Genomic DNA, 23,611 nt, shown 5'->3' on the forward strand with positions numbered 1-23,611 from the left:
CATGAAATGTTGATTTTCATTCCGGTCGTAATCGTTTATACAGCAGAGGGTATCGCGCGCATTAGATTTTACATCTCCACCAATTTACGAATTTTTTCATAATAACTATAAAAAGTAAACAAAAAATTGCCCGCGAAGATAAATCTCCATATTATCAGTCAATATGAGCAGGCTAATTTTTCAGCGATGATTACCAGAGCAATAAAGGGCAAGCGGGGGCAGGGAAACACGAAAAGCACAATGCGTCACACAGTGCTTTCCGTGCGTGGGCGACGACGAGAAGCGAACGAATGTCGCATGTGTGGCAGGGGTGGTAGAAGGTAGAAGGTATAGCAGACGACAAGTGTATGTATTAGATATGTTAGATGTCGAGTCGTGTTGCAGATTTTCATGGACGCGGGCCGCGAGCCGCGAAACATTTTGTGTTGGATTATGAGATTTCGGAATTAATTAAGTTGTTATTTTCATTTTTTAAATAGGCAAGTAATGAAACTTTCGCACCGTTCGATACGAGCAAAGATAATACTCATCACGTCAATACATTGTCGTGGTCGTGCGACGCGCAATATTTTGGACGGAAATTCATCGAATCTTCACTTGTATATCAACAGAGTCGTCGAGAGTCTCCGATGTAGAGCAAATTGAGGGAGCAGGCAGATGATCGAAGATCGATTCAATTTAACAAAAAATGCTCCTAAACGATCTTGTCTACTGGTAGGTGCATAGAAATGGCATTGAATGATATCCCTCGAGCGTGTGCACCCTGCCAATATCCAGTCTCCTATTTTTAGGTATCAAAAGAAAATTGGTACATATGACAAACAACAATGGGAAAAGAGCGTGGAACAACGAATTTTTGGGGGCTTTACCAATGTTCCCATGCGAACAGCCAAACTCAAAACAGAGCTCATAGATGTCGATCTTGTCAGAGGTTAGCTACAACGCTCTTCTTATCTCCTCTCAAATATTGCAAATTTCAATCGAGTTGGGATGTACATTTTCAAGGTGCAAAGCTCTCTGCCAAAAGATTCTTTTTGTAATTATTGGGAGAGGGAGGATCACTTGTATTCCAAATCCTGCACTGACCCTGTTCTGCTACTGCAACAATTACCCCCTTGATTTTTGGAAGAATTTGTTTTTTGCCGAACGGATCCAATGATTTGAAACTTGTGACTGGAAATGTTCAGGTCTCAACTTCTTGGAAATTGAATTTTCTAATACTGCAAGCATGATAATTCTTTCTCCGCTGTTAATATATTCTTGATACTAACATCAAAAACTCAGGACCTGTTTGCAATTTTTTTTCATTCATCAGGTTTATCGAATATAAATAATAAAATGATTTGATTATTCAGCATAAATGAATTCCTTATCCAGATCAAAATATCAATCGGCAGTTCCATTCGAATGACCAACAAATACAAAAATAAAACTATGGCAGGAATTTTTTAAACGTTCGATACAAACAATATTTCTTGCACACAGGTTCTTCCTTCCCGAAAGCCAAACCGAAGCATGGGCTGACCACTGTGGCTTGGTTGGCCATTCGACGTTTGATCTTTCTGCCTCTATATCGCACTTGGTGGATTCAGCAGACTAGCACTCGCATTTTTTATCTTTTCCTTATTCTGTACGCCCTGCAATTTTTCAACGTCTGTACATTTTTCGGTATTGCCGATACCGATAAGCCAAATGTAAGTAATATATCAACACAATGTGAATACAAATGACGGAACAAACGTTGCTGAAATGTTAATAAGTTCGTAAATTCTTCATCCTTCACAGATTGTCTCCTCCACAGAAGTACTTATGCCGGTCGGTATGATGTTTGTACTGTGCCTCGTGCACTCCCAAATAGTATCGACAAATTCGAGTTCAGCCGCGCCTACCTCCCGGAAAACATCAAGAATGCGCAGATCCCGACACGAGAGATGTCGTTCAGGAAAATTAAGGACACGACGAAATTTACGTACGTTGAAAATAGAGTCTCTCAAGCAAACGCTGCTGCCGTTGCTACGTTCACTCGTAAAGCCGAGCTTTTGTTCCTCGTAGGATCGAACATTGACTCGAAATCTTGTCAGGATGGAGGAATGAAGGGGGCTACCGAGAGAGCGAAAAAAATGCAGTGCAGCGATGTCTCACCATTCGTGAGATTCGCCCAGCGAGTTAATGTTGAAAATCCGCCGGCAACGGGAAAAGTTCAGGTGAGATAGAAGACTCTTCATCCTGGGATATTATCGAGAAATTCAATCATTTTTTTTTCTTCGAAATTTCTCAGCTCGAGGACAGGTCTGCGCCGTTCGAGGTCCGCTTGCCAGAATGTTCGCCCGAATTGCCATTATCCAGGCCAATCGAGACAGAAACATCTACGGGTACTCGATATGTGTTTTCTAATCGTTTCCGAACTCTATTCGAACATACATTTGCACTTTACTCGTAGATGAGGCTGGAGTGGAAAATATGGGCAACGCGGATACCGTTCATCAAGATGATGACGGTTTTGAGAGTCTCAACGGAAATGTATCGAGTGACAATGATCGCGTCAGCGTCGCTCGTCGGGAAGAACCGTCACTGCGTGGCAGCTCTAATCACGATAACGTCGATGGGGACAGGAATAGCAATCACGGTGACGAAGATAATGATGTCGACAATGTTATTATCACCGGCGATTCCGAACGGGAAGTTGATCATAAAATCAAACACGACACTGCAAATTTTCTTGACGCGTTTTACGAGGAACAAGCAAATCGAAGTACGACGGAACGTGAGCAAAAGAATCACGATTGGCGCGCGTCTCCGTCAGGTTCTACTCTCACACTTATATGGCGACAATAAAAGCGCTTTCTGGCCTGATACTCGTTAGTAACTTACTCCAGAAACAAATGTATGTGTATCTTTTCAGTAATATCCGCTACCGAAAACGCGCCCGTAGTGGAAACGGAATCGTATAGCAGAGAACACGATTTTCTAGAGGCCGCGTCGGTACGGTGGTCTCCTTCTTCGTTTTCAAACGAAATTCTTCATTCCATGGCAGTAATTTGAAATCGGTATACAATTTTTCAACAGGGAAGCACGAGCGCCGTCAAAACCGCTGTCACTATGGGAAAATCGGACAAGATGATTTCGAGAGAAGAGAAACGAGAGTGCGAAAGTGAGGAAGAGGGAGAGTGCGAGGAAGCGACGATGCATCATTTAACCGAAGCTACAACCTCCGCTACCGAATGGATGGGTGTTACGAGTAACAGTGACGTGTGCAGCTACAGGTACGAGTTTTAACAGCGCTGCTAGGAAAACATATATGTTGGCCGTTTTTTAGAGACGATCGAGGGATTTTTCAGCTCCGATTTCGAACAATCCGAGTCCGGCCACAGCGAAGGCAATTGTAACTACGCTGATGATTTGTTGGAACACCCCTTTTTCTGGGAGCTCGAATTACCATCGTCGATTCCTCTCGGCTCGAGCTGCTGCACCTCCTCCGACCGTGGTCCGTTCACCATTTATACGAATTATTCTTTATAGATGGGAAACCGCGCGCGTTCAAATCGCTCCCTCCCTGCCTCTCGCGTTCTCGCCTACCCTTGGGCAACTCATTAATTAATCCTTGACTCGTTGTTTCTTGTACCACCACCAGTTTCTTGTACAATTTGGACACGAAGGGACATAAAGAAAGTTGAATTGTCGGTTCTTGACATCAGCTCTGCAATAATTGCCAGAGTCGAGTCGATGCCCGAAGGCATGGATTATGTATACGGTGGCCTCTTGATGTCGCTCGTTCTCTCACTTATACCCTCGATCAAGCGTCTCAGCGATGAATTTGGAACGGAATCATCCAATAATTTGACCGGATCGAGCGGTACCAATATTCGCGAAATTGCTTTGGACATGTCCCTAGAAAATTGGTCAAAACGTTTGTGCGCCACGATCGATGTGGCTTTTGGCTCGACACTCTGGTTAGTAGACTCATTCGAACGCAACGATGCAGTAGCTAATGTACAATGGAAAAGTGAAAAATGTTGTGAATGCATAACGATTTATCGCGATTGTTTCAGGGAGCGAACAGTTGTTTTAACACTGGCTTTTGAAAAATTGGCCCTCTCCTGTTTGTTGTTCTTCCTCCTGGCCGTTGCCGAACGAACCTTCAAACAACGCTTGCTTTATGCCAAATTATTTTCACATCTGACATCATCGAGGCGAGCAAGAAAGTCCGATCTGCCGCATTTTCGACTAAACAAATTTCGCAACATTAAGACTTGGTTGAGCGTAAGGGCGTATTTGAAGAGAAGAGGTCCACAAAGATCGGTCGACGTTATCGTATCAGCTGTCTTTATCGTAACGTTGCTTCTCTTGTCTTTCGTCAGCTTGGAGCTTATCAGAGTACATAATTTTCCTTCTGTTCTCTTTTTCTTACTTTGTTCTTACATTTTTTCTATCATTACCAAGCGATGTATTTATTCGCCAATGACTTGTGTCATTTAGGATCTAGAAAATCTTCACTCGCGATACAATGTCGAAGCGCTTTTATGGAGTTTCGCTCTCGGTATATACATACTGAGGTTCATGACGTTGGGAACTAAGATAAATAAAAAATATAGGAACCTGTCTATTCTGATAACTGAACAGGTGAGAACGCTCGACCGTATTCGATCATTTCCTGCCTGCCTGCCTTTCGTCCCTTCGATATTCAACAATTTTTCATCGCTCTTTCCAGATCAATCTATACCTGCAGATGGAGCAAAAACCTCACAAAAAGGATGAACTCATGGTAGCAAACAGTGTGCTCAAATTAGCTGCCGATCTCATCAAAGTAAGTATTTCGTTGCTCTCTCTCTCTTCAACTTTCCCTCCAATCGTACTTTCCTCCCATTACAATTTATCTTCTCGCAGGAGTTGGAGTGCCCTTTCAAAATTTCTGGGCTATCGGCTAATCCATATTTATACACGATTACAAAAGTTGTTTTACTCTCGGCTCTGTCGGGAGTTCTCTCGGAGTTACTAGGATTCAAATTAAAGTTGCACAAGATAACTATAAAATAGAAGGGGGAATGTGTACAAAGCAGAATCGACTTTGAGGATGAATATCGGAATATGGTAAGAATGGTTGATTTTCTTGCTTCGAAACAGAAAAGGTCATAACGTATGATAATTTAAGAGAAACATGGCGCAATACCTTCGATAAGTAAGCTATTTTCAATAGTTTTATTTAGGACGAGAGATCAACTGCACAATCCGAAGATCATCTCTGATAACTGTTGTATTATTTTGTCCAAGACAACTCATCGGTGTTTGGTGCACGACAGTGTAAAATAGAGTTTTTCCGGCAATTGCGATTGTGACGGTGACGCTAAAAAAATTATCTCAAATTCTTAGTAGAATGTTGCGTTGATTTTTACCAGAGCATTTCGTACTAGCGGAGTGTCTACTCGGTAAGCAAACACGTCCTCCTCATTAATCCTTAAAACTCTTTTGAAGCGGTCTTACGAAATTTCAATATTAATTATAAAAATAAATTACCAGTGTGAAAGTAGCGAGCGGCGAGAAGGCCAGCCGGCTGGAGGGTTGATGGTTCGGGGTCGGACTACGGACGAGCTGTCGAATAAATGTTTTACAAACAACAAGAAACAGAAAAGAGCCTCGTATTTTACAACTCTGTATCTATAATCCTGCTCTCGCTGCTTTCCATTTTCCTGTTTTCCTTTTTTAATCGCCGCGTTCCGCTCGTTAAAATTTAGAACAAGGAATTGGTATACCAGCATCGTAAACAAATGTACAGATTCGTTTCAACATTTATTTTTGTCAAATAACTTTTTGTCGAGGTATGACACGGCACGGCGGCGAGTGTCACGCATTGAGCTTTTTTTACCTATCGCAACGAGGCGATGAATAATAATGATTTAGTAGTCGATTATGATGATCGTAGAGAGAAGCAGGGTCGCGGAGAGAAGCGAGGCAGCCCGATGACCGGAAGATCCTATGCCAGGCACAATCAGGATCTTTGCATCAGAATCATCATCGAGGAGAAGAGCTTTCGCGAATGGGACGAGACCGTCTCCGACGTTGCAGAGATTTTGTTGGCACGAGCGATAATAAGCGACGTGGTGCGTCGTCTTTATCACTGCATTCAAATAAGTCGGTGTATCCTCGCAAGACCGATGAAATTCGTCTATTGTACCGGGCGGATCGACGTACTCCCGACGATATATCGTGCAATAGTTCTTGTTACATTCGCTCGTATTTTCCGTCTCCGAGATGCATCCCATTCCCTGTGCTTCGGTCCCGCCGCTACTCCTGCACTCGTAGCACTCAAAACCTGTCGACCAATTGTGTCAAATCTCGGTTATTATAACAACGTAATAATATGACGCACGGACAAGAATAAACGCGAAGCCGTTACCGTTTGCGAATAATTGGCGTTCCGCTGGCCAGGAAAATAATACGAGAAGAAAAAAAAATAAATTCATTATATACTTTTTACGTTCTACAAGATTCGTTGAGAAAATGAGAACGAGATTTACGCAGAGCAGGTAAATGGTCGCGTATAGAGAATAAGGGTTTTACGGGGATTGTTGTTATCGCAACCGTTCCCGCCCAGATACGTTATCACTTGCCGATATACGGCGCCGTCTCATCTCTCGGACTGATATTTCTCCAATGTCTCATCGATTGCTCATCGGATACGAATTTTTCTCAATTTAATCGACTGCTGCGGCGATAAAGTTGCATCCTGAATTACAATCGCCGCACGACGCTAAAGTTTGCAACGTTGGGCTCAAACGAAATGAACGAAAAAAACATTTGTGCAATTTACCAATTATTGATTTCACGAGGTATCGAAATTGGACAATTACTAGAATTGTTGGCGGGTTTTTTTTAGATCATTTCGTTGGACTCGAACGGAAATGGTGAAAATCATAAAAATTTCTGGTGCCAACGTTTGAAACCTTGGTCGCAAGGTCGAAGAGCGCTCTTCGCCTATACGCTTTTTTTATTATTATTATTTCGACGCAATGTCACACGGGAAGAGCGGCCATACTAGAGTCCCTTTTGTTGGTTATCGCGAAACGAGACACGCGCCCTCGCTTGCGTCCCAACAATCAACTAACAATGAAGACACGATCCTCGGAACGACGATTCGCCCGTTGGTCGCGTTAATGCGAGGAATGATGATACAGAAATGAATAACGCGCGACACTCATCTCGTTCTGGTTGTTACCGCGAGGCGTGAATTGCGCGAGTGATCACTAATTATTATGGTACGTCGATCGTAACCTTTTTCAGCCTTTGCTTACTGTTTTTTGTTGCTCTCTCGTTGGAAGCCTCGCCACTCTGCGTGAGTCAATGCGTTTGGTCGTTTCGTGAATGGATCGCGCGAGAGCAGGTGTTGCTGGACGTTTATTGTTCGCGTTGGTAAAAAATGAAAATAAAAAATGAGACCGACGGGCAAGGTCGTCGAGTCATTGTATTCGCGCGCGCGAAGCAGACACGGCCGTAACGTGGATGGACGTCCGAGTTAATAACCGTCTTTTCCCCGTATTTATAAGAATTGAAAAATGGAAATACCGGAGAAACGATTATCCGCGAGTGAGCGCTCGTGCGCGTACAGCCGGTACATCTACCGGGGACACAAAACAAATGCGAATGCGACGGGGAGCCTGTAGAGCGGTCCGATGATCGAGATGTTTTCATGGCGCCGTTCATTATATATAAACCAAGCCGTTTGATCCTGACTCAATCGTCCTCAGCTCGTGTAGTTCTCACTATTACGCGTCTCAACTTACCGAATTAAACGAGAATATGACATTTAACATGTCTCCCGTAGTGTTTAAGATTTGCGCCGTCGCCTTGCTTACGCAGCTACGCATATCACCCGGTTACGCTCAGAGTGATTCGATCGTTTTCGCCGGTAACTGCCCTTTATTTATCACTTTTGTTGCTGACACGTCTGTAAATTCCTGTCACGTTTTTCGTGTCTGCTTATTTTACGCTCTCACTCGTCAATCTTATATTTCAATTTTGTGCTCTAATTATTAAATAAATCAAAGGTACTGCCACCACCGTGGCGACGACTCAAACCCCGACGACCCGTGCTAGCAGCAACTGTCGTTGCGTGACTGCGGGAACTTGTGGCTCAGCCGGAGTCGACGTCCGAATCGTCAATCAGGTTGTCCATTTATCGTATCAATCGATATATACTTTTACTAAACGGCACGATTTTATACCGAATTGGCGATTTTGTGAATATTACAAAAAATGACCGTCCAGTCTATATATAAAACATTGTAGATCACCCATTTTCATTAAATACATCCATGCCACATTCATTGCACGCATGTTTGTTATTTTTTAAAAGTCGAATTCAAAATTTGCCTCTCGGTTTTAAACGCACATAGTTTTTTCTTAATTACGATTGGGTAGAATGTTCGTGATTAAATTTCAGATTGATCCAATTACAATTGCTCCGTCGAACGTAACACCGGAAAAACCGTGATGATGAGTTTTTTCCTGTTCTGTTAATGAACGGTAGCAGCGTCGGATGCGAATCAGCTACCGCATATCGCGGCATTCAAATCTCGTCAAAAAATTTTCTTCACCGCGACAATCTTTTTCGATTCGTTCTTTAATTATTTTCAACTGATGAAATCGTGAGATAGATGAAGAATGCAGTGCGCATCGCGAATCGTCGAGTACAATTGTAAAAAAATTAGTATAACATAACGATAAGCTTCGATCTTCGATCATGCAGGGAGCCGCTGGTTGTCCCTACGGACAAGAGTGGTGTTGCGGATCGACGACAGCGCCACCGACACCACCGCCACCTTCCACCTCTTGCGGTATACGAAAAATCACAAATTCTGCGGCCCAACCGGAAGGTACGGCCAAATACGGTGCGTATCCGTGGCAAGCTGCTCTCCTCACAGAGAGCAATGCTTACATAGGATCGGGCGTTTTGATCAGTCCCGATTATGTATTGACAGCCGCGCACAAGACCGCGATGTACCCGTAAGTGTCGCTTCTCATCGCCTACGTCTCATGCCTCCTGGTGGATTTCCTTTTTCATTCGTACTGACTTTTCGTCTTTGCAACATATATATACAGCAACCGAAACTTCATCGTAAGGCTCGGTGAATGGGACGGTCAAAAGACGAACGAGCCAAATGCCTATCAGGACTATACTCCGGCGCAGGTGATAACTCATCCGAATTACAACAGCGGCAATTATCAAAACGATATTTCAATAATTAGACTGAACAAAAGCGTGCCGATCGCTTCGAGTCCGAACATCAATACCGCTTGTCTCGCCAGCGCCGTGCCTGCAGCCGGAACGAGGTAAACTCCCACGGAAAAATCGAAAATCCCTGCTCCGAATATGTGTAAAAAACGGTATGAAAAATGCTCGTCACTTGAACCGCAGATGCTGGGTTTCCGGTTGGGGAAAGAACGCGTTTGGCTCGAGTGGCAGCTATCAAAGCATAATGAGAGAAGTCGACGTTCCGATAATCGATCAAGCGGATTGCGAGTCCCGTCTTCGCAACACGAGACTCGGACAATACTTTGTTCTCGACAGAACGAGCTACATGTGTGCCGGTGGTGAAGCCGGCAAGGATGCGTGCACGGTAAGTCCCGATCGCGATATCATTTTTTCCATTATTCTTCTCTTTTGTTAAACACGTAGCACGCGACTCGTATACATGTGAATTATTGTACACAGGGAGATGGAGGTGCGCCACTCGTTTGTCAGCAGAGCAACGGCCAGTGGCAGGTTGTAGGACTTGTCACGTGGGGCATTGGTTGCGCCAGCTCCGGAGTTCCAGGTGTTTACGTTAACGTACCAAATTATCGTTCCTGGATAACTCAGCTGACGGGAGTTTCCAGATAAACGAGTTCTCCCTGCGGCTTTCGCTGTCGAGAACGAACTATACCATCCAACTATTACCGCCCTTCGCACCATTAAATATTTCACGGAGTGGATTAATCGAATCGGTAAAATTTATATTTCTTCACAGAATTGTAACATTGGCTTATAAATATTTTCCATCTCGTAACTTATTTACACGTAGAACAACGCCGCGTCCAGCGTTTTCGACCCCCTCGACATTCTCCTTCTTCTTCTCTTTGGCTTTCTTTTTTTACTTTTCTTGTGCGAGAAAAAAAAGATTTTCAAACGAACGAGCGTGTCAGGAGGCGCGCTCCAGTGGTTGGTCGATCGTATCGAGCAACGAGTCGTTTCCGGCCGCTCATCGCCTCCACCGGCAATCAACACGGTTCTCGTGCGATACAACACGTTGACTCATTTAAAAGTACGTCACATCTCAACTAGTCGCGTATCCTCACGAGTCTCGCATCTTGTCAATTGAACGAGATTTTTCGATCAACGCTGTCGTCGACGTCGTCCATTGAAAATGCGATCGTTAATCGATTTTTTTTTTTCACCCTTACACCCTCTCGCCTCATCTGTACCCATCTATAAATTATATATGTCGTTGGGTCTATCGTTATTTTACAAATAATACATCTGTTCGTGAAACACTTGAAAAATTGTACAAAATATTATAAATATTTTTCCGAGCTGTCTCCATTATGTCATCTTCACGAGGCTACGGTTGCTGCTGATGCTGCTACAACTGCGATGCATCGTGCGGATCGCAGCAACTGTATCGAAGCTTTATTTGCACGAATTTATAAATATTTTTAATGGAAACAACGAATGCCCGTACGAATTGATGAACATGATTATTAATTATTTACACAGAAACTGACAACATTTTTAAATCCATTTGAACGACACGTATTCATCGGCTTCCATCCTCGCTCTTGTTGGAAATGTACAATGAGTCACCAAATTTTGAGAGTGCCCATCGAGCATTGTGCGTAAATATTTATTTCTCTCTTGACATTCGTTCCATTCGTACAAAATTCAACAGACTTTTCGCAACGCCTCGAGCGCTTCCGAAAAAGAAATAGAGCAACCATTTGTGACAATCTATCACCCCTTAACATTATTATTTCTCGCGTACAGAGGCGTTATAAACGAGAATTTTGCTTCAACGCTCATTGCGTTTCGGAGCGAAATTCGTTTTCTATTCGGCGATACGAGTCTCTTGCCCGTGGTCGAAGAACAACGAGGGCGTCCTAAAAAAAAACCTTCGTACGTCGTTCATTCAGCAGTAACTCGGATAATTTGATAAAATCACCGCCGCTTCGTCGATGCAAATACTGGACATTAATATCTTAAGAATAATTCAAGAGTCGTTTCCCTGCCGGATCATACGATTCGCGCGTCAGGTGTTTCGAGAGAAAAAAATGGCGCCGGCAATCGACGTTGTTCATAATAATCGAGGCACAACTTTAGCGTCCTTCCGTATTTTTTAATTTAAAAAATCGAGTCGCGTTGTTGCGGATGAGAGCTGCAAATCGCAACGCGATTATTTACGTCGAGAAAAAGATGAAAATTACGTACAAAGTATGTGTCATCGCGTCGGTTAATAATTAATATTGCGCTACGTATGAAATATTTACAAATATGGTTAGGATCATCGGTGTGTACAATTAGCAAAGTTTTTATCTAGTCTGATTCGTTTGTAGAAAGAAGCAGCCGCTACCACATCCCCGACACTCAAATTGTCACTCCGATTGATTAGAAAAAAAGCCTACAATACATTTTCTAGATAGTATCAATCTAACAATAAAATGCCTCTCTGGCAGTCAAGGTTTCGAACGGCTCGGATCGTTTTGAAGAGCGATCCAATGTCGAATAAAAAAGGGGAAAGAGAGGAATAACCTGATCGATGATGTTAATCCTCGCGATACGCGTATTCGACGAGTCTCGGTGACATTGAGACGATAAAGCGGGGAGCGTTCGCGTCGAATTGGGCACCAAATGCACAATCGCGTATGATTAAATAATCCCATTTTGTACGATGTAGCGGTGGTGGCGGCGGTGACGGCGACGTTCGCGGCTGCGGAGGTAGGCATCGTTTTCTTCTCTCCCTTTCTCCCTTTGCATCTCTATTCCATGAAATTTCTTGTCAATGCTCTTTTGTCTTTGTTTTTTCAAACCGACGGACTGTTTACGTGAGGATGCGGCAGTGAACCGGAATTATGAGAGATGGGTGGTGAGAGCAAATGACCGCGTTCCATCTCGTTCACCTCCCGTTGATCCGTCTCCGTCATCGAACCGATCGATCGTGCCAGACTGTTTCGCTGTCGGCACATGTACGGTGTTTCTCCGGGCGATGGAGTTTCACGACCCTGCGTCAAAATTGAGGAACACGATTGAGAAATCGCTAGTTAAATAAATTTGCCAAGTGCGATATGAGACGAAAAGTATGAATTTCTTTCATTACCGATGACCGTATTGGACTCGGATTTTATTCCCTCGAGACAACGCCCGAGGCATCGAGATTTGGATACAACGGTGGAGGAAGAGGAGGAAGAGGATGACCGGCGAGGATCGGAGTTCCTCTTGAGATAGTACTGTCTCGTGGAAGTGAGATTAGCGATGGAAGGAGAGGGGAGATGAAGAAAGCCTATAGATGAGTTGGAAGATCGGACTTACCTGCTTGGACGGACCACAGCAGGTCGCTTGATTGCAGGGTTTGTCCGTTTTCGGACAATCAAGAACGCAGTCTTCGGTCGGCGTTTCTTTGACTTCGCTATTGGAGTGATACTGGAACAGCGGGAGCAAAGAGTCTTTCAGTACCGAAGAAGATCCAGTGAAATATGGATAGTAAAAAAATGGTAAGACACCCGCGACTTACTTCTATAAATTCGGGTTGTATCGTGGTCGAGTGGATGCCCTCGTTGTGAAAAAATTCCTTAACTTGTTCAGCTATCTTCATGTATTCGGAGAGATTGCGACAGCGTATGTGAGCCGATGCGATGATACGATCGCCGGCCAATTGCCACACGTGGAACTCGTGAACGGCCAAAACTCCGTCAACGTTCTCCAATAGTCGCTGCTGTATCGCATCGACTTGTATGTGAGTGGGTACCGTCTGCAATAGGATCAGCGCTGATTCTTGCAACAATGGCCACACCGAACGGAGTATGAGTAACACGAGAAGAAGCGAAAGGGCTGGATCGATGTAGAATCTGTTGGACGAACGGCATTGATGTAGCATCGATCGACGCTTGAAACGAATCCCTCCCCCCCGCTCCAATATTATCGGATGCGTTACCTGTATTCCCATTTGGTGAGCCAGACGATGAGAGCCGAGACGATTACGATGACTGATCCCAGGGCGTCGGAAAGAACGTGGAGAAAAACACCGCGCATATTCATTTGGCTGGCGTCGTGAGAATGACCGTGCGCCCTCTTCATTGGCGGCGGAGGCGGTGGCGGTGGTGGAGGAGGCGGACGATACGCATCATCATTCTCGTTGTCGTCGGTACCGGCACCCACAAGAGTGCTCAATCTATTGTGGCTCCGCGATATACCGTGCGAATGCCCGTGAGTATTTCCATGTTCTGAAAAATAAATAGGCGTTCGTATATTATTTCATTTCGCTTTCTCATCGACAGGCCACAGTTTTTTTTTTGAAGAAAAAGGAATAAGAAGAGCGCCGACTGTCGGAACGATGGGATGGAAGTCGTGGTAGCGGATCCGGCTGATCGACTGACCTGCTACCACCGTGGAGAAGGAGCAAAAGGTAGGAACGTTCGTAATGCTGGCGCTGGTGCTGCCGGTGATGCTGCTACCGTCGCTGGGAGGAGCGCGGATCAATCGGACCGGTTGAACCTGTTCGAGCTTTGGTGTTATTTGGACTCTCGTCTTATCTGCGGTAACGTTGACAGGAAGGGCGACGAGGAAGGTCTTTTCCATCGATTTGCTTTTTCATTTCATGTCGATATTACATTGGTATAATTACCATGAAATAGGCAGAGCCCGATTACGTTGACGAGCAATCCCAGAACACCAACGGCGACGAGCAACTTTGCTTCGTGGATCTCTTCGACTTCGATAAACCTCTTGCAAGCTTCGACGGTTATGCTGAAGCACAGAGCTACGAGAAAGACAGCGTTGACGAGAGCACCCAAGACCTCGGCCCTCGCCCATCCGAACGTATTCTTCGACCACTTTTTCGGTGACATCTGTCAAATACAACCATCACCGAGTTTGTTCATTGTATTATTATTATTATTATTATTATCGTAAGCGTACAAGCGATCTATATACATAAATTGGTTATAAAAAAAAAATACTCACCTTGACGGACAAAAAGGCAACGACGAGAGCCGCTACATCGGACAGCATGTGAAAACTGTCAGCTATGAGAGCCATGGAATTTGTTACGTATCCCACTATTATTTCAACGAGGAAGAAAAATGCCGTTAACCACAGCATCGTCAAGAGACGACATTTTTTTCCGGTATATCGGCCCATCCTACAGCTCTTTTATCTGCAATTAATAATATTAATCATCAGTCCTGTTTCTGCTATTCAGTCATACCTGTAACATTTTTCTCGTTTCTCCTCTTGGGACATTGGCAAACAACGAATCTATCTCTATTGACGCTTTCAAATTCAATGAGGCCGTTTGCCCGTTATTCGACCAGCCGCGCGCGCGCGCGCGATAAACCACTTAAAAAAATATTAATCAAGACTATTTGGGGTTGAAGATAGGTTTTATCAGGCAATCGTATCTCGACACAATTGTTTAATAGCCTTCTTATCTCAAAGGCAAAAGTATTACTCGCGATCGCGCGGGCTAACGCGGACAAACTCCTATCGCCGACTTTCTACCGCTGTTAATCCTAATCCGTGAACACGCGCGCGCAATCGATAAGCCTGTGTGTTATAATTCCATGGTACACTTATCGGAGAAAAATAAAAAAAAACGTACCCCAGAAGAATAGCTCAGACACGTATCTCGAGAGATTCGTCTCTGTGACCAACATCACTTCCAACTAGGATTCTCTCTCATGAAATCTAAGCAACAGGCTCGCTCTCCGTCATTCTTCATTTGTTTTACCTTTTTTTTTTAATTCTAAGATTTCTTCGCTATGTTTCGACAAAGATTTTGTACCAATTGTGTTCACCAGACAAAATATTAATGATTAGCGGATAGCCCAATTATCTGAGGCTCACCAAAGAGATGCGTCGACAATGATTTTTCTGCAGCGTCGCTTGCGTTGGATTTTTTCACATAAATTTCATGTTTCTGAATGCTACTATTCCCTGCACTGCACCGATGAACTACTCTTCCGAATACTTTGATTTTTTTCTCCCCTGTGCTTATTTAATTTGAATCAACGACCTGAAGTTGATCCGATGAATACATTGAGTCAAAAACCCATGCGGTTGTCCTATATTCATTTTGTGCAATGCTTCGCTTACTAGGAATCCTCATTGAGAAATGGAGGAACAGAATCTTGTTAACCGAGAGAAGGCACGGTATTATTGTATTAAACGAATCAATCTGTGCTGCTCTTTCACTCCCTTGCTCACTCTCCCTCTTTCTCTTTGTACGTCTGAAACGGTCCGTGGGAACTTTGACAAAATAGATATTCCAATGAATCACGCGTTCGTAACGCTATATATGAGTCATGGATAAACGGGAATGAGAGAAAAACGAGAAAAAATCATGACAAACGAATATTTGGAATGTTTTACGTGCATGAAAATGGAGGGATGAAATATTATCACGGGAGTCGTGATTAAAGGGATCGAGAAACGAGACCTCGAAATCTCATCGTGTGACTTGTTAATTCTTACCTCTCGTTCTTACGACGGTACGACGAGGAAAAGCGGCGCGTGTAAATAATCAAAGAGGTAAAAATCTCAACAGACGCGGACAACTTGAATCGACTACCGATTGATTCTGCTTTATGAAATGTCGCGAGCGTGAGAATGCTTCTTACTTGACAAGATAATATCGGACATGTCACACGCGGAGACGTTTCGTCGATATGTGTGCGTTTTCATAAACGTTTACACGCACACGGATACAGATTTTCTCACACGCTCGATGATGAGAATACATTTCATTTGTAAAATGTGAGTTTCTCGATCTGGGCGATGGTTTTTTTTCGACAGCCACGCACCTCTATCGCTCTCACGGTAACACGGACGAACGTATATATAACGTTGAATTTGAAGATACCAAACGATACGCTTAGATTAACACGATACAATCACAATTACGCAAGTCCATAACATAGAGCTTGGAAAAAAATTTGAACAAATTGTCGTTATGTGCTCGTCAGTTACGAATTGAGTCTCGGTAACCCTACCACCACCACCACCACCACCACCCCAGAGTCTCACCAAACGCACGAAACTTTATCAACGAAGCGAAACGATCGCGAGAGAACAATTTTTTTTATAGCTTTCGGCCTACTTGCGTCGTCCGCTCGGCGCTCAAGACACTGAACTGACTGAACACTTGATTTGTCAATTTGCTGCTGATCTTACAAATTTGACTAGCGACACTCGAGAAGAGGGAGAAGAGATAGAATCGAGAAAGAGAGGGATTGATAGCAGATAGCGTGCGCCGGTCCGGTCACACATATGGCTGTTGCGACACTGCTTCAAATTTGGCTTGATGTAAAAAATAAAAAGTGAAATAAAAGAACACACACGTAGAAACGTTAATGTGGAATGTATAGTGACATTATAAATTGATTAAAGTGTCTTACGGAGGAAGTATGTTGGGGGGTTATTGACAATTTTTCATGATATACGTAATATGTTTAACAAGTTGGCATTCAAGTTGGTCGGTGCTGTTGGAATGATCATACAGTATGGATCTGTGGCTCACTGTACTCTGGAATACATTGGAGATTTTGTCATAGTAAGAAATATTTCATTCTTTTATAATTTAGAAATATCATCTTGATAGGAAATAGCGATCACCGTTTCGTTACCAGAGCGTGAGACGCAAAAACTTGGCCATCATTTTAAGGTTATTCCGAGTTTTCGAGACATTTCGAGACACACGGGCACGTTGTTTTGGTTTTTTCGGCACCACTGAGCCATCTGGGCTGGGGATTGGTCAAGTCTCCGTGACTCCGTGCTTCTGCTCTGTCGATAAAATAATGCTTGGTTCTAATATTTCACGGTAATTGCTTGCTCGTACAGTGTACCGGACCGTCCATGGAACCAACGATTTTTAGCAACACTCTTCTTTTCACGGAGCACTTGTCACCAAGACTACAAAAACTCAGCAAAGGTGATATAATTATTGCGAAAAGTCCATCAGAGCCTCGTCAACATATTTGCAAAAGAATAACCGGCCTTCCTGGCGACAAAGTTCGTTATGGATTCACAACATACGTTGTGAGTTATTTTTATTACTGATACTATTGCACACTGTTTACATAGATGGTAAATACAGCGTAAATGTATGCAAACAGGTGCCTCCTGGACACGTTTGGCTCGAGGGTGACAACAGGAATAATTCGAAGGACTCTAGAACCTATGGAGCCGTACCTCAAGGGCTGCTGCGTTCTCGAGTATTATGCAAAGTTGCAAGCTTCGCAACGTAATTGTCATATTCTTGACCTTGACCGGTTTTTAGATCAGTCGGATTTCCTTATGGCTCCTGATCCTCACGCATCTTGCATATCGTGTATTTATTATTACTCACGAGACTTATTGTCAACAACTGCTATTTTGATCATATACCGTCGATCGCATCGTACAACATTAACTTTCATCTGCCTGATAAACATTTATAATATTATCAGGCTCGCTTTTCAAATAACATCTCATCGATCGTTGACTAAAACGATATCACCATTTATCATCACGACCCCAATCGCAATAGATTTGAGACCGACAAAACGAATAAAGAAAGACTGGAAGAGAACACATTTTTATTTCATATCCTGTATCCCGTGTGCTGTATCCCTCTCTCGTTGCCGCAGGACTTTGACTAGCAGCGCCACACACCCCTAGTGACCGCAGGCAGTCACCACCACTGTCGTCGCAATTTGGCGGCGTCGTCGTCTACCGAACCGTTTGCACTATTGGGTTTTTTATTGTTTTTCTATTTGTTTTTGTTTTTCCAACGATCAAAGGTGCATAAAAACAGTGTTAAAAGGACATAGTTTTGCTCACGGAATGAATGGATGATCTAATCTTATCCGTTGTCCGTATCAGCTTAAGTGGTAGCTCAGCAAGTTGAGAAAAGATTCTCTCGATCGCCAATTCCGAGTTATGAATACCCACTTGTTAAGAAGATTCGTGATGTTTTAGCAGAGGACAAAAAGACCAGGTATTATGGATGAAAGCACACGAACTATTGCGAAATTTACGCTCTTGGTTCTCGATACGGCGTTGAGGGCTACGAAGGTTGAACGACCAAGAGCCTCGAACGAACAACGATCGTACCAATGAATAAATGAATTATTTTAGATCTAAACAATGCTGCGTAGTACAACAAAACACGTGTGGCACTGTTGTATGTTGATAACGACAGTGGTAATATTCGAATACGCCTCTGGTGTGTTTGGACGAGAGGACGAATCGGAAGAAGAGTGGGAGGATGCCTGGTCGAGATATGGCTACGTTGGAGCTGCGATGCTCTATACACTCCGCCTGCTAACGTTTCTATCATTGCCCCAAGTAACATTCAACTTTGTTGGACTGACTCTGTACAATGCTTTTCCAGACAAACCGGAGCTGAAAGGATCACCCCTGCTGGCTCCGTTCATCTGCATCAGAGTAGTGACTAGAGGAGATTATCCTCAATTGGTCAGAAATAACGTAGCAAGAAATCTGAACAAGTGCGCAGAGGCTGGTTTAGAGAATTTTCAGATCGAAGTGGTCAGTGACAAACCGGTAGAACTCTCAGCGCACCGTAGAATACGTCAAGTTGTTGTCCCACCGTCGTATCGTACTAGCAGCGGAGCGCTCTTTAAAGCTCGAGCGTTGCAGTATTGTTTAGAGAATTCAGTGAACGAATTGGCCGATCATGATTGGATAGTTCATTTGGATGAAGAAACCTTACTGACTGACAATTCCATACGTGGCATACTGAATTTTGTTCTTGATGGAAAGCACCAGTTTGGTCAAGGATTGATAACGTACGCCAATGAAGACGTCGTTAATTGGATAACAACGTTGGCGGATAGCTTCAGAGTCGCTGATGACATGGGAAAATTGCGATTACAGTTTAAGATGTTTCACAAACCACTCTTCAGTATGAAGGGATCTTACGTCGTGACACAGGTACGTTGATAATATTGAACCTCGTATTCAGTCATATCTCCCATGTTGTTGCCGAATCCCCGATCTTATTCCTAGATACATTAATAAAGTCACAGAATCTGGGGCCTCGTCTTTATTTTTAATTTAAAAACGATCATTACTATTGAATTCATTTTATTTAAAGAAATTAGTTGGAATCATAAGAAAAGAGGAAATAAAAATATGGTACACGCATGAAAAGATTCGCATTTCGACGATTTATAGGAAACAAATTGATTCAAAATTCGTTTGATAAGAGTATCTTATAAGATTTTCTTAATACACGTTATTAACATTTGTTTAAAAAGTGTATTATTAGATGAAAATTAATTAAAAATTATATGAGAAAATATTGTATCAATAATGGGAATTGGGTTGTAGGCCAAAAAACTTGTGTCCCAGAGAATTAATTAACGTTGAACTCTATTTTTCTCTCTCTCCATAAAACAGATGTCGGCAGAGCGACGAGTCTCCTTTGACAATGGATTGGATGGTTCGGTAGCCGAGGACTGTTTCTTTGCGATGAAAGCTTTTGCCATGGGCTACAGCTTCAATTTCATAGACGGAGAGATGTGGGAAAAATCCCCGTTTACTTTGTGGGATTTTGTACAACAACGAAAACGATGGCTCCAGGGAATCCTCCTCGTCGTTCACTCTAAAGCGATTCCACTGAAGAATAAATTGTTATTAGGTCTATCGTGTTACTCGTGGGTGACATTACCCCTTTCCACGTCTAACATCATATTAGCCGGAGTTTGTCCCATCGTGTGTCCCCCGTTCGTCGATTTTTTGTGCGCTTTCGTAGGTGCGGTCAGTATTTACATGTACATTTTCGGAGTGGTCAAATCGTTCTCGCTGTATCGATTCGGTTTCGGGAGATATGTAATGTGCATATGCGGCGCCCTTGCGACTATACCTTTTAATCTCATCATAGAGAACCTCGCTGTCGTATGGGGCCTCTTTGGTAAGAAGCACAAATTTTACATAGTTAGCAAAGAGTACAAAGTACCAAGTATGGTTTAGACCAGCGGTCTCTTTCTCTCTCTCTCTCCCTCGCTCTTTCTGTACCTGTGCGTCTTGTGTCGCTCGTACGGATGACGACTCTATCAACGATTCGAATTCATTGCGATCATATAATCGCGGCATTTTGTACTATTTTCAAATGCTATCAATGCGTTCTCTCGACCGTTTACTTATCGGTCGGAAAAACTATGGAACCAACTCAAACAATCGAGTCTCATCGCTGTACCTTAATCGTGTTTGCGTCACCAAAGTTTTAGCTATAAATTTACAAAACTACTGCTATCGCACTGTTGTCATTCTATATTGAATTATCTTTTTTTTTTATTATTTTTTCCTCGGCACGTGTAACTAGTGAAACTAAGTAAGAAATCGTCCAAAGGACCAAAAGTGCTTGAGTCGCCGAGTTCGGTCTCTAAAAACAACAAGCATTGAATCGCTCGTATAGCGTAAGTTTTTATACATGCATACGCCAATTTTCGTATCGGGTGAAACGCACGTCTGGTGAAACCGGACGCCAAATCGCCCGCGATACGCGTGGCTAAGTTTTCCACGATACGGGAAATGATAAGTCGACTTTTGAATGATAATCCTGAATTCAAATTGTTTATTAGATGCTGTATTATGCTGCCAGCGCGGGCTACCGCCGCCACGATCATTCAGTCAAAACTCCAATTTTTCCATTAGCCCGTGCTCTTCCCCGTCTACAAACTCAGTTTTTTTGTTAGCCTTTTTTCCCTTATTTTCACTTGGCATATACATATTTTCGAATTTATTTATAAACGGCCATTGCTCCACAAAAATGTAAAAAACCCAATGACAACATCCGGTGGTAGAATCGTTACGTCGATTCTTCTGCTGCGCTGCTGACTGTGCGTAACCATACGCATGGACCAAGTGAACTGATTGAAGGAATAGAAAAAAATAAAAGATATACACGTTTTTATTAAAATCATTTCGTCCTTCATACATATACTGTTTTCCTGTTGGCACTCAACACTCATCCACAGATGCATTATTCTTATTACGATATTAAAAATGTTTTGCAGCATCTTTACGAGTATTTTATAGAAATTTTCGTCCAGATTTCTTATCGTATAAGACTGCCGTATATCCAAAAATATTCTTTGGAGATTTATTAGAAAAATTTGTATTTTATCCAAAAAGAAAATTGTACTTTTGGTTAGGCAACGAAAAAATGATAACATTGGCAATCGTCTTCGGCTCTGTGAGAGTCTATCACAAAATTTCAGTTATTTTTGCAAACACACATATCCGTGGCGAAAAATAGAATGCTATTATACATCGAACATCATAAAATTAATATTTTTATCGCATGGCGTTTGCGTTGTTTGAATTGCACGGAGGTCTGGTAGGATTCTGGCACGAATCGTACAAGCTCAAAAAAATGTTAACGCCATATGGTGTTTTCCAACCAAGATAAATAATTGTGGACTCGAGTATATATACCGGGCACGTTGCTGCCGCACAATCTCCCGAGACTCGTTATCCCGACAACGTCGTACATGCATTCGTGCTCCGGATCGAATACGACGATGGGTCCACCGCTGTCGCCCTATCTCAAATAAACGATTATAAAATCAATGAGATTCTTTCCAATTGCGACGAATAATATAACAATATTAACCTGGCAAGTGTCACGTCCTTCTGCACCGGCACAGATTTGCCACTCGCCGACGATGCCGCGTCGGAGTTTATAATCGATGGTTCCATCGCTGAAATAACTGGCGTTGCAAGTCTCCTGAGAAACCCTTTCCAGAGTGACTTTGAGAAGATTGTTCGAGCCATCTTCATCAGCTAAAACGACAGAAAGAGAGTGCGAAAGACACGTTATTTTATGAGAAGAAGCTGGGCTTTGGGTGGGCGAGCGTGTTCAACGGATCGGAGAGCGCATCGTCCTACCCCAATTGACGCGACCCCAACCGGCGGCAATGACTCGCTGTCCTTCCTCGTTCGCGGCGCCTACATCGAGCTCGGGGCTCGGTAAACAAGCCGGTCTCGTGAAAGCGTCGAATACGACTCTCGATTCGAGCCTGAGGAGCGCGAGGTCGTGGTACTCGGCGGGTCTCTTGTAATCCGGATGACGAATTCTTTCCGTAACACGAAGCGTCTGCGGTCGGGCGTCGTCATCGTCCGTCGCGAGATTCAAATCACCCACTCTGACCCAAGCCGCGTTTCCACTGACACACACACGAGATAATATTATAATTGAGATTTAAAAATACGAGATATGAATGAGATGTACACCGAAAAGATGATTAAATAGCGTACGAACTATTGAAGGGAGAAAGTGCAGTGAGCCGCGGTCAGGACGAACCGATCGGAAACGAGCGTCCCACCGCAGAGCCAGACAGGCTGTCCGTTCGAACTCGACTCAGAGTCAAAGCCCACAGCCGCCATGTGAGGGAACTCTTTCGGATCCGCTTTGGTTCCTCCCACTACGAGCGCCTTGAACTTGATCGCGCATAGAGAAATGTTTACCGAGCTTTGTGATATCGAAAGAGTAGGTGGCTTGACAACCGCAAATACCGATTTTGCGTACTCTCTGCATTCTATTAAGAGAAAATCAAAAGTGCGCGCTTGTATACGAGATATGAGATAATATATCGAATCGAGGTTTGAATAAAAGCACTCTAAATGCGACTCACTCTGTCTGCCCAGACGCCCTACAATTGCGGTCTCGAAATTCCTTTCTGTATCCTCTTCTATAACCCACGATGGCGTTCTTCTGTCGTCACTTCTGACGCTCGCAGTGGTGGCGCTTGTCGCCGCTGTCTGCGAAGACGCCGAGGGGCAGCACACTATGGGATCGAAACCCAAAAAGCCACAGAGCTTGTCGGGTAAAATACCGGCCAGCGTGTCACGATAGACGGAAGGACATTCCTGAAGGAGCTCGCACCTTCCGGACAGTCCTTTGTTCGTTTCGCACGCATCGCCTAATCGCGCGAGACAACTCGATATTTTAGTTTCGTTTTATAGTTGCGCTCTTTCGAATATAGAGAGTGTTGAAAGTGAAAAACTATTGTTGACGGTAATGAAAAAAACGAGAAAGGCTAAATTTTCGTTTCATTCAACGTTTTGTTGACGGCGTCTTTTGAAGGATAAAACCGTAATTTATCACTTGGAATATTTTACTTTCGCTATTTACTCAGGTGGTTGAAACATACCTTGATCGTACTGCTGTGTCTCGATGCCGAACGGGTATAACAGCACTAAAATTGCGTAGGTTAATACACTGCGAATGAGCACCGGCATCGCGTTCGAGATCGGGCCGTTTCGTTAGAGTCTCGTTCGTAAACGCCTCTGCAAAAGCGCCTGTGACCACCACGGAATCTCGCTGGCTAACGATTTTGGATCGTATTCGCACGCGCACGTCCGCCG

At 43.5% G+C, this 23,611-nt stretch overlaps 7 protein-coding genes across 15 annotated transcripts; 4 read left to right on the forward strand and 3 right to left on the reverse strand.

Moving 5' to 3' along the window:
* The first annotated feature begins 230 nt into the window (after positions 1–230).
* Positions 231–5,619, forward strand: phtf (putative homeodomain transcription factor). Of its 5 annotated transcripts, none has more exons than XM_043412719.1 (18): positions 231–327; positions 480–714; positions 792–931; positions 1,486–1,694; positions 1,786–1,969; positions 2,053–2,204; positions 2,279–2,372; positions 2,441–2,803; positions 2,903–2,982; positions 3,067–3,263; positions 3,339–3,484; positions 3,632–3,950; positions 4,050–4,374; positions 4,477–4,620; positions 4,709–4,804; positions 4,885–5,088; positions 5,195–5,423; positions 5,515–5,619. In XM_043412719.1, the coding sequence occupies exons 2-16, from the start codon at positions 689–691 to the stop codon at positions 5,032–5,034; spliced, it is 2,625 nt and encodes an 874-aa protein (XP_043268654.1). In that variant the 5' UTR covers positions 231–327; positions 480–688; the 3' UTR covers positions 5,035–5,088; positions 5,195–5,423; positions 5,515–5,619. The 5 variants fall into 5 exon arrangements, with proteins under 5 accessions (XP_043268654.1, XP_043268656.1, XP_043268655.1 ...); XM_043412721.1 differs by lacking the exon at positions 231–327 and adding an exon at positions 331–345; XM_043412720.1 differs by lacking the exon at positions 231–327 and adding an exon at positions 352–479 and having other exon boundaries at positions 612–714.
* Positions 5,620–5,771: 152 nt separating this feature from the next.
* Positions 5,772–6,983, reverse strand: LOC122406921 (uncharacterized). Of its 2 annotated transcripts, none has more exons than XM_043412764.1 (2): positions 6,606–6,983; positions 5,772–6,307 (listed from the first exon to the last, which is right to left on the reverse strand). In XM_043412764.1, the coding sequence occupies exons 1-2, from the start codon at positions 6,655–6,657 to the stop codon at positions 5,892–5,894; spliced, it is 468 nt and encodes a 155-aa protein (XP_043268699.1). In that variant the 5' UTR covers positions 6,658–6,983; the 3' UTR covers positions 5,772–5,891. The 2 variants fall into 2 exon arrangements, with proteins under 2 accessions (XP_043268699.1, XP_043268698.1); XM_043412763.1 differs by lacking the exon at positions 6,606–6,983 and adding an exon at positions 6,392–6,579.
* Positions 6,984–7,274: 291 nt separating this feature from the next.
* Positions 7,275–10,044, forward strand: LOC122406918 (phenoloxidase-activating factor 2-like). Its single transcript, XM_043412752.1, has 6 exons — positions 7,275–7,900; positions 8,040–8,158; positions 8,741–8,997; positions 9,094–9,324; positions 9,410–9,611; positions 9,707–10,044. The coding sequence occupies exons 1-6, from the start codon at positions 7,792–7,794 to the stop codon at positions 9,872–9,874; spliced, it is 1,086 nt and encodes a 361-aa protein (XP_043268687.1). The 5' UTR covers positions 7,275–7,791; the 3' UTR covers positions 9,875–10,044.
* On the reverse strand, positions 9,967–16,949 carry ZnT63C (zinc transporter 63C). Of its 4 annotated transcripts, none has more exons than XM_043412748.1 (7): positions 16,864–16,949; positions 14,204–14,396; positions 13,866–14,088; positions 13,176–13,464; positions 12,756–13,089; positions 12,554–12,664; positions 9,967–12,246 (listed from the first exon to the last, which is right to left on the reverse strand). In XM_043412748.1, exons 2-7 carry the CDS (start codon positions 14,378–14,380, stop codon positions 12,049–12,051), a joined length of 1,332 nt encoding a protein of 443 aa, XP_043268683.1. In that variant the 5' UTR covers positions 14,381–14,396; positions 16,864–16,949; the 3' UTR covers positions 9,967–12,048. The 4 variants fall into 4 exon arrangements, with proteins under 4 accessions (XP_043268683.1, XP_043268682.1, XP_043268680.1 ...); XM_043412747.1 differs by having other exon boundaries at positions 16,853–16,873; XM_043412745.1 differs by lacking the exon at positions 16,864–16,949 and adding an exon at positions 15,713–16,227.
* Positions 16,486–17,807, forward strand: LOC122406922 (mitochondrial inner membrane protease subunit 1). The gene is made up of 3 exons (XM_043412765.1): positions 16,486–16,790; positions 17,078–17,275; positions 17,353–17,807. The coding sequence occupies exons 1-3, from the start codon at positions 16,686–16,688 to the stop codon at positions 17,482–17,484; spliced, it is 435 nt and encodes a 144-aa protein (XP_043268700.1). The 5' UTR covers positions 16,486–16,685; the 3' UTR covers positions 17,485–17,807.
* Positions 17,808–17,900: 93 nt separating this feature from the next.
* Positions 17,901–21,161, forward strand: egh (beta-1,4-mannosyltransferase egh). The gene is made up of 3 exons (XM_043412744.1): positions 17,901–18,215; positions 18,356–19,171; positions 19,640–21,161. Exons 2-3 carry the CDS (start codon positions 18,365–18,367, stop codon positions 20,210–20,212), a joined length of 1,380 nt encoding a protein of 459 aa, XP_043268679.1. The 5' UTR covers positions 17,901–18,215; positions 18,356–18,364; the 3' UTR covers positions 20,213–21,161.
* Positions 21,135–23,538, reverse strand: LOC122406916 (venom protease-like). Its single transcript, XM_043412749.1, has 6 exons — positions 23,398–23,538; positions 22,879–23,166; positions 22,506–22,782; positions 22,133–22,410; positions 21,858–22,027; positions 21,135–21,785 (listed from the first exon to the last, which is right to left on the reverse strand). Exons 1-6 carry the CDS (start codon positions 23,483–23,485, stop codon positions 21,621–21,623), a joined length of 1,266 nt encoding a protein of 421 aa, XP_043268684.1. The 5' UTR covers positions 23,486–23,538; the 3' UTR covers positions 21,135–21,620.
* Positions 23,539–23,611: the final 73 nt, after the last annotated feature.

This window comes from Venturia canescens, chromosome 2 (genome assembly GCF_019457755.1).
Source record: "Venturia canescens isolate UGA chromosome 2, ASM1945775v1, whole genome shotgun sequence".
Classification (NCBI taxonomy): Eukaryota; Metazoa; Arthropoda; class Insecta; order Hymenoptera; family Ichneumonidae; genus Venturia; species Venturia canescens.

Coding starts and splice junctions, on each gene's coding strand:
- phtf (XM_043412719.1), top strand. CDS start 689: ATGCTCCTAAACGATCTTGTCTACTG. Junction 3,951..4,049: donor GCTTTTGGCTCGACACTCTG/GTTAGTAGACTC, acceptor CGATTGTTTCAG/GGAGCGAACAGTTGTTTTAA. Junction 4,621..4,708: donor CTATTCTGATAACTGAACAG/GTGAGAACGCTC, acceptor CGCTCTTTCCAG/ATCAATCTATACCTGCAGAT.
- LOC122406921 (XM_043412763.1), bottom strand. CDS start 6,458: ATGAATTTATTTTTTTTTCTTCTCGTATTATTTTCCTGGCCAGCGGAA. Junction 6,308..6,391: donor ACGCCAATTATTCGCAAACG/GTAACGGCTTCG, acceptor ATTGGTCGACAG/GTTTTGAGTGCTACGAGTGC.
- LOC122406918 (XM_043412752.1), top strand. CDS start 7,792: ATGACATTTAACATGTCTCCCGTAGTGTTTAAGATTTGCGCCGTCGCC. Junction 7,901..8,039: donor TGATTCGATCGTTTTCGCCG/GTAACTGCCCTT, acceptor AATAAATCAAAG/GTACTGCCACCACCGTGGCG. Junction 9,612..9,706: donor CCGGCAAGGATGCGTGCACG/GTAAGTCCCGAT, acceptor TATTGTACACAG/GGAGATGGAGGTGCGCCACT.
- ZnT63C (XM_043412748.1), bottom strand. CDS start 14,380: ATGGGCCGATATACCGGAAAAAAATGTCGTCTCTTGACGATGCTGTGG. Junction 12,665..12,755: donor TACAACCCGAATTTATAGAA/GTAAGTCGCGGG, acceptor CCGCTGTTCCAG/TATCACTCCAATAGCGAAGT. Junction 12,247..12,553: donor GCTGTGGTCCGTCCAAGCAG/GTAAGTCCGATC, acceptor ATTTTGACGCAG/GGTCGTGAAACTCCATCGCC.
- LOC122406922 (XM_043412765.1), top strand. CDS start 16,686: ATGTTTAACAAGTTGGCATTCAAGTTGGTCGGTGCTGTTGGAATGATC. Junction 16,791..17,077: donor ACATTGGAGATTTTGTCATA/GTAAGAAATATT, acceptor TTGCTCGTACAG/TGTACCGGACCGTCCATGGA. Junction 17,276..17,352: donor ATGGATTCACAACATACGTT/GTGAGTTATTTT, acceptor GTATGCAAACAG/GTGCCTCCTGGACACGTTTG.
- egh (XM_043412744.1), top strand. CDS start 18,365: ATGCTGCGTAGTACAACAAAACACGTGTGGCACTGTTGTATGTTGATA. Junction 19,172..19,639: donor GATCTTACGTCGTGACACAG/GTACGTTGATAA, acceptor TCCATAAAACAG/ATGTCGGCAGAGCGACGAGT.
- LOC122406916 (XM_043412749.1), bottom strand. CDS start 23,485: ATGCCGGTGCTCATTCGCAGTGTATTAACCTACGCAATTTTAGTGCTG. Junction 23,167..23,397: donor GACACAGCAGTACGATCAAG/GTATGTTTCAAC, acceptor TCGCGCGATTAG/GCGATGCGTGCGAAACGAAC. Junction 21,786..21,857: donor AAGGACGTGACACTTGCCAG/GTTAATATTGTT, acceptor TATTTGAGATAG/GGCGACAGCGGTGGACCCAT.